The sequence below is a fragment of the Oncorhynchus masou genome, chromosome 12, assembly GCF_036934945.1.
Source record: "Oncorhynchus masou masou isolate Uvic2021 chromosome 12, UVic_Omas_1.1, whole genome shotgun sequence".
Lineage (NCBI taxonomy): Eukaryota > Metazoa > Chordata > Actinopteri > Salmoniformes > Salmonidae > Oncorhynchus > Oncorhynchus masou.
The window spans coordinates 60,024,215-60,036,258 of NC_088223.1; the positions used below are offsets into that span (position 1 = coordinate 60,024,215).

The window sequence follows — 12,044 nt, forward strand, 5'->3', positions numbered from 1 at the left end:
CTACATAGAACACCATAGGAAATCTCAGGACAGTGTCATATTACTGTAATAAGCTCACATAGTTGCTGTCAAACTCCACACAGTTGTCACTGACTAGTTGGATATTAAATTTCCCACTGAGCAAACAAGTTCTGTACTTACAGCATTCATATTAATGTATTTTTATCAGGTTTTTGCTTTGGCAGACCATGACCCCAACTGCTAATGTCAAATTGCTTTGTGTTCTACTAGTAACCCAATCTTATCTCAATCTCTTAATTCAAAGACTCAATCATGGACACTCTTACTGACAGTTGTGGCTGCTTTGCGTGATGTATTGTTGTCTCTACCTTCTTACACTTTGTGCTGTTGTCTGTGCCTAACAATGTTTGTTCCCTGTTTTGTGCTGCTGCCATGTTGTGTTGTCATCTTAGGTCTCTCTTTATGTAGTGTTGTGTTGTCTCTTGTCATGATGTGTGTTTTGTCCCATATTTTTATTTTATTTATTTGTATCTTTAATCCCAGCCCCCTTCCCAGCAGGAGGCCTTTCGCCTTTTGGTAGGCTGTCATTCTAAATAAGAATTTGTTCTTAACTGACTTGCCTAGTTAAATAATGGTTAAATAAAATATAAAAAATATAAAAAACCTGGCTGTCCTAGAAAGAAAATGGTAAAACACTTAATTGTGAGGCTAAATATAAGGGCTGCAGATAAATGAAAAGCCTGGGTTTTGCCGGGTGTATCGGGACTGATATGGTTAAAAGGGCCAAATCCGGGACAATAAACTACCTTAAAGTTATGGTAAATAATGCAATAAATAATGTTGCAGGAATGTCAATCTTATCTGTTTCTAACTACAGAAGCAATTTCAGAACAATCTGAGATGGTGGGCGTCATAGTTTGCTGAAATTACATGGAACGACTCTCAAGTGCTGAAACGATGGCTGAGGAACCATGCAGTTGCAGTTGTGCAGGGTGGAGAAGGGGGAGTCTGTGCTGTGAAACACCAAATAAGGCTTTCAGTGGCAGTCAAGAGGCTGCAGGCCAGGAAATAGCTAAAAAGGAACTGACGTAATCTCAGAAACCTTGAGTCACTAGATTACAGTTCCTTGGGAAACTGTAACAATGCCAAAAGAAGCAAAGCCTACACTAATGGTAGGGGGACACATGAATGACTGGTGTGAAAAGACATGTTAATACAAATACAAAGATAAAAAAATTATAAAACTATAATCTTCTCATGAGTTAAAAGGTAAATGTCACAACACTGCACTTTATTTTACTGTCATTACCTGAGGCACATTCGATCTCAATGATTTCAAAAAAATCCTGATGTCTTACTTTTCTGTCTGATGAATCATGTAGTATGCCTATGCTATGATGCTACACAGAATGGCATATTCAATGTTCCTAATTTGATGTAAATACTTGATAAAGATAATGTAGAAATTATATAAATTACAGATGCAGTGCAATGTAACATCAATAGAACTGATTCAGTGGATTCTACATTGAACTACATTTCCCTGGGCTGGGCTATGTAGGAAAAACCTAATACACAGGCCTGGTAAACTTAACAAAAGGTTTGCCATATATCAAACTTTAAGAACTTTTAGATTCTGTATAGACTACATTTTGATAGAGCAGATTGCATGTGACCTGACCTGCATCATTCAATAGCAATCCTATAGGACAGACTACCATAGGAGTTCACTGTTGAAGAGTGCATCTGTCAGGCTAGATGTTGTACTACTGGGTACCACAAAGACAAACAACGTCAACGAATGGGAACCTCCGGTAAACCCACAGCAAACAAAACCCAAACTAATTGGCCGCGTTGATATGAATAATAACGTACAAATTGTCTGACATAATTGTTTACGAACTGGGATAGAGTTGATATGAATACAACGAAACGCCATTCAACTTCTTTCAAAGTTCATTCGGAAGCCAATCACGTTCCAGGAAGAGGGGGGGGGGGGGGGGCGATAGCGCATAGTTTGACACAAAATAACGGTTAATAGAATTGACACAAACATAGGTCAACAAAAAATAACTTTGGGCAACATTATAAGCTATCAATTCATTGAAATCGTTAATAAAACAAGGTTTGGAGAATCTGCAGGAAAAATATAGGTAACAGCGATACAGACAATAAACGTTTCATTCATTTGATGCGCGCGAAACCTTTTCGGACCTAAAGCCCTAGGCTACTTTAGGATACAAAGTCAGACAAATGCAGTATCTTCACTTAGTTTATTGCGTCGAATAGATGCTTATGAAGACATATAGTGTAGTCAATCCGAACATTTGACCTTGTATCGTGGGCTAAATTATCTTTCTCGATTTAACAAGACCGGAATACATTTTGACCAGAGTGGCGTTTTAAATAACGTCTATGTATATGTGAACGTTGGAAATAAACTGTTTACAAACACACAAAAAAAATACTCACCGTCTTTGGCATTTTCGCAGTTCTCGGTCTTTAGTCACTGATGTCAGGAATTGGATGATGGCAACAATGGAGTCAACTAAAACGTGTGTCCATTAGATAAGGTACGCAATCTGAAATAGCGTCAGTCACGTTCAGTTTATCTTTGATTTCAAACTTTTCCCACAACCTAAAGAAGGCTACTCGTATTTTACTATTTCTTTGTTTCGCCTCAAAGTCGTGGTCCAGAGCTTGATTTCCTGCTAATAGCACTGAGACTGAAAAACCACACCCAACGCAATGAAGACATACTAAAAGTAGTTTTCAGCAAGACTCCGCCTGTATTCTCATGACCCGTTATACCTTTGTAAAACTCCAGTTAAACGTAAACAGTTTAACTATACTGAACAAAAATAAGCGCAACTTGGATTACTGATTAAATAAAGGTTACATAAAATAACAAATATATAATAATATAAGGATTTCACATAACTGGCAGTGGTGTAAAGTACTTATACTTTTACTTTACTACATTCCTAAATAAAATAATGTACTTTTTACTCCATACATTTCCCCTGACACATAAAAGTACATTTTGAACGCTTAGCATTTCAGGAAAATGGTCTAATTCACACACTTCTCAAGAGAACATCCCTGGTCATCTACTGCCTCTGATCTGGCAGACTCACTAAACACAAATGCTTTGTAAATTATGTCTGAGTGTTAGCGTGTGCCCCTGGCTATCCATCAATGAAAAAAAGAAAATGGTGCCATCTGGTTTGCTTAATATCGAATCAAATCAACATTTATTTGTCACGTGTGCCGAATACAACAGGTGTAGTACACCTTACAATGAAATGCTTACTTACAGGCTCTAACCAATGGTGCAAAAAAAAGGTATGTGTGTGTGTGTAGGTTGGTAGGAAGGTGAAGAAATAAAACAACAGTAAAAGGACATTTGAAGAAAGAGTAGCAAGGCTATATACAGACACCTGTTAGTCAGGCTTATTGAGGTAGTATGTACATGTAGGTATCATTAAAGTGACTATGCATATATGATGAACAGAGAGTAGCAGAAGTGTAAAAAGAGGGGTTGGCGGGTGGTGGGACACAATGCAGATAGCCCAGTTAGCCAATGTGCGGGAGCACTGGTTGGTCGGGCCAATTTAGGTAGTATGTACATGAATGTATAGTTAAAGTGACTATGCATATAAGATAAACAGAGAGGAGCAGCAGCGTAAAAGGGAGGTGGGGGGGCCACACAATGCAAATAGTCCGGGTAGCCATTTGGTTACCTGTTCAGGAGTCTGATGGCTTGGGGGTAAAAACTGTTGAGAAGCCTTTTTGTCCTAGACTTGGCACTCCAGAACCGCTTGCCTTGCGGTAGTAGAGAGAACAGTCTACCACTGGGGTGGCTGGGGTCTTCCTCTGACACCGCCTGGTGTAGAGGTCCTGGATGGCAGGCAGCTTTGCCCCAATGATGTACTGGGCCGTACGCACTACCCTCTGAAGTGCCTTGCTGTCGGAGGCCGAGCAATTGCCGTAACAGGCAGTGACGCAACCGGTCAGGATGCTCTTGATGTTGCAGCTGTAGAACCTTTTGAGGATCTCAGGACCCATGCCAAATCTTTTTAGTTTCCTGAGGGGGAATAAGCTTTGTCTTGCCCTCTTCACAACTGTCTTGGTGTGTTTGGACCAATCTAGTTTGTTATTGATGTGTACACCAAGGAATTTGAAGCTCTCAACTTGTTTCACTACAGCCCCGTCGATGAGAATGGGGACGTGCTCAGTGCCCCTTTTCCTGTAGTCCACAATCATCTCCTTAATCTTGGTTACGTTGAGGGATAGGTTGTTTTTCTGGCACCACCTGGCCAGGTCTCTGACATCCTCCTTATCGGCTGTCTCGTCGTTGTCGGTGAGCAGGCCTATAACTGTTGTCGTCAGCAAACTTAATGATGGTGTTGGAGTCATGCCTGGCCATGCAGTCGTGGGTGAACAGGGAGTACAGGAGGGGACTGAGCACACACCCCTGGGGAGCTCCAGTGTTGAGGATCAGCGTGGCAGATGTGTTGCTACCTACCCTCACCACCTGGGGGCGGCCTGTCAGGAAGTCCAGGATCCAGTTGCAGAGGGAGGTGTTTAGTCCCAGGATCCTTAGCTTGGTGATGAGCTTTGAGGGTACTATGGTGTTGAATGCTGAGCTGTAGTCAATGAACAGCATTCTCACATAGGTGTTCCTTTTGTCCATGTGGGAAAGGGCAGTGTGGAGTGCAATAGAGATTGCATCATCTGTGGATCTGTTTGGGCGGTATGCAAATTGGAGTGGGTCTAGGGTTTTGAAATGATTTATACTTTTACTTTTGATACTTAAGTACATTTTATCAATTACATTTACTTTTGATACTTAAGTATATCTAAAACCAAATAGTTTTAGACTTTTACTCGAGTAGTATTTTACAGGGTGACTTTCACTTTTACTGGAGTCATTTTATAATAACATATGTTAACTTTTACTCAAGTATGACAATTGGGTCCTATTCCCCCCACTGATAACTGGGCAGGAGCACAGAAATAATCCTCAGTTTCATCAGCTGTCCGAGTGGCTGGTCTCAGATGATCATGAAGGTGAAGAAGCCGGATGTGGAGGTCCTGGGCTGGCGTGGTTACACATGGTCGGTTGTGTGGCCGATTGGACATACTGCCAAATTCTCTAAAACAATGTTTGAGGTGGCATATGGTAGAGAAATGAACCTTCAATTATTTGGCAACAATTCTGGTGGACATTGCTGCAGTCAGCATGCCAATTGAACACTCCCTCAACAATTGAGACATCTGTGTCACTGTGTTGTGTGACAAAACTGCACATTTTAGAGTGCCTTTTATTGTCCCCAGCACAAGGTGCGTCTGTGTAATTATTGTGCTGTTAATAAAGCTTCTTGATATGCCACACCTGGTCAGGTGGATGGATTATCTTGGCAAATGAGAAATGTTCACTAACAGGGATGTAAACAAATGTGTGCACAAAATTTTAGAGAAATAAGCTTTTTGTGTGATTGCAAAAATTTAGCTCATGAAACATGGGATCAACAATGGTTTATATTTTTTGTTTAGGATAGGATAGGCCAAGGCCTAATATAAAGGCCTGTAACCACTCATACAAATATGGGCCAGATGTCGATACCAGTAAGATAGACTGTACTGTACAAAGCTATAATAAATAGTAGCCTACAATATATTGATTTCCTGTATAGGCCTATAATCCACAACAGCCAGCAGGCATATGAGAATAAATTACACCTCATTACTGTATGATTGAATAGCAGACTAGACATTACATGTTATATTTGCTTCATATTTCTGGGGTTTTATTCAAAATTCAAGAAATATTAGAATTGTGGAATACATAGTGGACTACATTTTGTAGACTTTACCCTTTGCAAAAGTCTTTTTTTTTTAAATGGCGTTTAGTAGGCATTCCCTAATGGAAATTTGTAAGCGTAAATATATCTGGACCGCCAGATAGCTAGTTCCTGCTGTCTGGCCAGCCAGACACCGAGTTCTGACCAGATAGCTAGGTCCGGCCGGCCGGCTGGCCAGGTAGCTAGGTCCTGCCGGCCGGCATGCCGGAAAGCTAGGTCCGGCTGGCTGGCTAGATAGCTAGGTCTGGCTAGGTAAGGGATACACATATTTGATCTTCAGATAATGTTATCCTGTTGCAAAATTACTATTTTTTAGATTCTAAGTGAATTGCTTTGTTAACTTGTTTCAATATTCAAATGTTACATTATGTCACATGACAGGTTGGCAGCTGTATTGTTTGCAATCATTGTTACAAATAATACTCACACAACAATTTAGGGTGATTGCCGGGCCGGAGGCAGAATGAATCAGCTGGATGGGCATTTGATTTCCATAGGGGGAAACGTTTTTTTCACGGGGCCTCTTATTTGTACACTGCACAATAAAAAATAAAAATAAACTAAAACTGCCCCTTCAAGCTAATTCTAATAGTGTAATTAATACATGGGATATTTGCTAAAGCAAAATCAACAATTTGGTTGTGTTTATGATGGTCTTAGGTAACAGTAGAATACCTTTTTTTATGCAAATAACACAAAATAATTTTTATTCGTTTACGTTACTGTAAGATATGTAAAAACAAAAACACAAATTCAAGTGTTCAATACATTTTAGTGCCTTTGTTACAACTATCAAACCGAAAGCATATGTGTTGAAACACCAACCACCAAGACGTATGGTCAGCAAGATGCTCGGTCAAATGATGAAAGCATCAGTAGCCTAAACATCAGTACAGTATAAGCGCCAAGTGTGCTTGATTAACAGTGAAAATCATCACAAAAGTAATAATGGCATTAGAATGAATATAAGTGTCAATATGACAAGACAGAAGTTATTGTCAGATTGTGTCTTCACGCAATGGTATCAGTTGGAGCATGTGCATGTTACAAACAACAAAATCTGGTGAGTGCATTGCTGATGTTGCATTTTTGCTTTATATGTAGGGCCTGCTCTCTCTTTTGAATAAAAGTGTGTGCTAAATGGCGTATATTATCCAGTGATGACATTTTGTGTTTATAATCCTGATAATCCAAACGTTGTCACAGTTTAATTTGTTGGTGGCACAGGCAGTGCGCCTCGGAGGTGTATTGTTTTTAATAATAAAAAAACAAGTGTAACCTTTATTTAACTAGGCAAAGTCAATTAAGAAAAAATATTATTTACAATGATGGCCTACTCCGGCCAAATCACGTCCGGATGTGATACAGCCTGGATAGGTTCAGGCTGAGGCTCAGAATCAGAAATATAATCATCAGAGATATGATTATTAAGTATTCAGACCCCTTCCCCTTTTCCACATTTTGTTACGTTACAGCCTTATTCTAAAATGGCTTTGTTTTTTAATGAATCATCAATCTACACATAATACCCCATAATGACAAAGTGAAAACAGATTTTTTTTAATTTTTGCAAATATATTAAAAATCAAAAAACAGATACCTTATTTACATACTGTTAAGTATTGAGACTTGATGGAAACCTGTTCCAGAGCGCTCAGGACCTCAGACTGGGGCAGAGGTTCACCTTCCAACAGGACAATGACCCTAAATACACATCCAAGACAACGCAGGAGTGGCTTCGGGACAAGTCTCTGAATGTACTTGGGTGGCCCATCCAAAGCCTGGACTTGAACCCGATCGAAAATCTCTGGAGAGACCTGAAAATAGCTGTGCTGCGACACTCCCCATCCAACCTGACAGAGCTTGAGAGGATCTACAGAGAAAAATGGGAGAAACTCCACAAATACATGTGTGCCAAGCTTATAGCGTTATACCCAAGAAGACTCGAGGCTGTAATCGCTGCCAAAGGTGCTTCAGCAAAGTATTGAGTAAAGAGATTGAATACTTAAGTAAATGTGATTTTTTAAAACCTGTTTTTCCTTTGTCATTATGGGGTATTGTGTGTATATTTACGAGGGGAAAAAACAATTTAATCCATTTTAGAAGAAGGCTGTATTGCACTTTGCCTTTAGAAAGTATTCACACCATTTTAATTTTACCACATTTAGTTGTGTTCCAGCCTGTTTTTAAAATGTTGATTTTGTGTCACTGATCTACACACAATTCCCCATAATGTCAAAGTGGAATTTTTGAAATTAACAAACAATTCAAAGCTGAAATGGCTTCAGTCAATAAGTATTCAAATCCTTTGTTATGGCAAGCCTAAATAAATTCAGGAGTAAATATGTGCTTAACAAAGTTGCATGGACTCATTCCATGTTCAATAATAGTGGTTAACATGATTTTTGACTGACTACCCCATATCTGTACCCCACACATACACATATCTGTAAGGTCCCTCAATTGAATATTGTATTTTAAGCACAGATTCAACCACAATGAAAAGGAACGTTTTTGATAGAACATTTAAAAAATAAATGCTGAATATCCCTTTGAGCATGGTGAAGTTATTAATTAGTCTTGGTATGGTGTATCAATACACCCAGTCACTAAAAAGGTACAGGCATCCTTCCTAACTCAGTTGTCGGAAAGGAAGGAAACTGCTAAGGGATTTCACCATGGGGTCAATGGCGATTTTAAAACAGTTACAGAGTTTAATAGTTGCGATATGATAACTGAGGATGGATCAACAACATTGTTGTTACTCCACAATACTAACCTAAATGACAGAGGGGAAAGGAAGCCTTTACAGAATGAAAATATTCCAAAACATGCATCCTGTTTGCAACAAGGCACTTAAGTAATACTGCAAAAAATGTGGCAAAGAAATGAACTTTTTGTCCTGAATACAAAGCGTTCTGTTTGGGGCAAATCCAACACACATCACTGAGTACCACTTCATATTTTCAAGCATAGTGGTGGCTACATCATGTTATGGGTAGGCTTGTCATCGGTAAGGACTAGGGAGTTTTTTAGGATAAAAATAAACAGCTATAAGCACAGGCAAAATCCTAGAGGAAAACCTGTTTGTCTGCTTTTCAACAGACACAAATTCACCTTTCAGCGGGATAATAACCTAAAACACAAGGCCAAATCTACACTGCAGTTGCATACCAAGAAGACATTGAATGTTATAGTTACAGTTTTGACTTAAATCAGCTAGAAAATCTATGACAATTCAGGTGTGCAAAGCTCTTAGAGACTTATCCAAAAAGACACTGATATAATCACCATCAAAGGTGCTTCTACAAAGTATTGCTTCAATGGTGTGAATACTTTTGCAAATTAGATATTTAATTTTCAATACATTTGCTAACATTTCTAAAAACATGTTTTCACTTTGTCATTATGGGGTATTGTGTGTAGATGGGTGAGAAACAATCTATTTAATCAATTTTAAATTCAGGCTGTACACAAAAAATGTGGAACAAGTCAAGGGGTACGAATACTTTCTGAAGGCACACTATATTTACATTCCAGATTCTGACATTTCTCATTCTAATATTTCTGTATTTCTTTATTCCTTTCTTTTTATTTTAGGGATTTGTATGTATTGTTTTTTATTTTTTTTATTTAACTAGGCAAGTCAGTTAAGAACAAATTCTTATTTACAATGACGGCCTACCCCAGCTAAACCCGGACGACGCCGGGCCAATTGTGCGCCGCCCTATGGGACTCCCAATCACAGCCGGATGTGATTCAGCCTGGTATTACTGTACCGTAGGAGCTAAGAACATAAGCATTTCACTACACCCATGATAACATCTGCAAAATATGTGTACGTGACCAATAGAATTTCATTAATTTATAACCACATCATAACAATTTTCCTATGATTTGTGAGACTTGTGCACTCAACTCAATATACTATATTAATAGAGGGTCAAGACGTTCTGTCTGTGATGCCATTAAGTTGTGTTGCGGGGTAGGGTGGGTGCAATAAACAGGTGTCATGTGTGTTTTTCGGTTGTGACGCAATAGGGCTCAAAGCAATCATAGAGTATAGTCTATGATCTATACATTTGGTCCCAGAACATGAATTGTGAGTTTGGTCATCATTGCTATGTTCTTTTGTTGTGTAGACGTTTGAAGGATTTCGAGAGGAAGACAAACCAAAGAGCTTATGGCCAGCACCCTCTGCAGACATGAGCTGGATCCTTGCCCAGATCAAGCACTTTGCACTAGAGGCTGCGTCAGTTAACACATCCATTGGTATTGTAATGGTTATGTCAACTCGACAAACTGCATCAGAATGTATTTAACAAATAGTAATTGTATTGAAATGGAAAAGCTCCAGGCCCTCATTGATCTTTTTCCTACATAGTGAAATACTAATATATGAATTGATGGAGGATGGAGTCATGGTTCCAACCATTGTACAGCTGGAGTCACTTGGTGTTGACCCCTCAGGTTAGACTGGGATTAGGTTGTTTTCCCCCAATAAAGTTCTTCAAATAAATCTGTGTAAATTCTATGATTAATTTATTGATGAATGGATGTTGTAGTAATACTGGGGTCATGTCAAAAATAGTGTAAGCCGTCGTCCTGCATTTCTGGCTGCCCCTCCTGAAGGCTCTCAACTCTCAGCTCTTTATTCACCTCCTCCTGGAGAAACTGTTTGTGGAGCTGCAGCAGCTCTCTGAAGAAGTCCAGAAACACAGACCCTTCTATATTGCTGGGTGGATCTCTGAGGTCATTCTCTGCAACACCAACTGTACAATGTTCTACCCCAATAATAAACTCCATTTAAAGATAAAACAGTGCCAGATTTACCTGATAACATTATGAATCAAAAAGCCAAAGGAATGCCAGACTGGAGGACAAGATCTTCATGAATCGTATTCAGCTGAGGTGGCAGCAACTCCTTGCAGCATGTCTGAATGCTCCGTGTAGCAATGCCTCACCTGCTCCAGCTGCAACTGACTTAATTATGTACACACATCACTTATTGTATTCTCTATTGCTCTGTACCAGCTTATGAAAAATATTTTCTGCCATTATGTTTGAAAATTACTTACGGTTTGAACTTTTGGTATCCTGGTGGACATGGAGCACCGGGTCTGACCCATGCAAGGCCCAGCCAGAGGATGGAGGACGTCCAAGAGTACCTGAGCCCATTTGTCTGGGCCGAGAGGGCCGCGGAACTCAGGGGTTCTCCCTGGCAACTTTGCACAGGTTAGTTCAGTTGTCATGCCAATTTGCAGAACATGAATGTGATTGGATATTCTGATTCCATGTTATTTCATTATATCTAAACAGGATTGTATTGATAAGCAATAATCAACTTACAATGCATTTTGTGTTCTCGCCTCTTTAGACAAAGTCCAGTGAAAGAACACTTGGGAAAGTCCCAGGCCAGTCAGAGGACTCTTCCTGCCTGATGGTGAATAACCTCTCTACCATGACCGTGTTTGACCATCAGGTGGAGATGGAGATTACCAGTCAGCACAATGCACATGCAGGCTAAGAAACAACAAAAAAATAATCAGTTATACTCTAATAAATCATTTGGCTTCCATAGAAATATAAATAGAAATATAGACGGGTTGGTTGTTTAACAACAAAAACATTGCGTGCGCAACCATGGGGCAAAACAGATTAGGTTGGCTCGCTTACATTGTTGACAACATGTTAGCTCTATTTAGTCTCCACCGTTTATTGAAAACAAATACATTTGCACAATGACCACTTGTCTCTCAAATACATCGTTATGGTTGTTGGTTCGCTAGCTGGCGAATTTTAACATTGACATGAAATTCCTCAAAACAAGACATGGTAATAATAAGATGAAACGAGTCACTTACGATTGCACACATTGCAGTTTTTTTAAATCAATCTGGCCAGTCAAATCACAACCAGCCTACCTCTGCCCCATGGAAGCACGCACATCGTTTGTGACGTTTTCAGCCAACCCATCTATGAGTAAGCAATAGATCAATGCAAACATAAGGTTCCCCTCATCGCTTTTATGCCACTAATATGTATCAGAATTACAATTGACAAATTCTTGTGAATTATATTCAGTCAGAATACTTTCAAAAAAAATCCAGTGGTATATAAATCAAAGTGAATTTGTCATAAGCACAGGATACAGAGTAGTGTACACAGTAAAATATTTTGCAGACATGAGCTGGATACTTGCAAGCTCTCCTCAGT

General features: G+C 39.4%; 1 protein-coding gene across 1 annotated transcript in view; it reads right to left on the reverse strand.

Moving 5' to 3' along the window:
* LOC135550525 (moesin-like) overlaps positions 1-2,717 on the reverse strand; it is a 41,026-nt gene extending 38,309 nt beyond the window's left edge. Inside the window, exon 1 of the mRNA XM_064981435.1 lies at positions 2,434-2,717. Within this exon, the coding sequence (XP_064837507.1) occupies positions 2,434-2,445 (12 nt within the window). The 5' untranslated portion in view covers positions 2,446-2,717. The remainder of the gene's footprint in view (positions 1-2,433) is intronic.
* Positions 2,718-12,044: the final 9,327 nt, after the last annotated feature.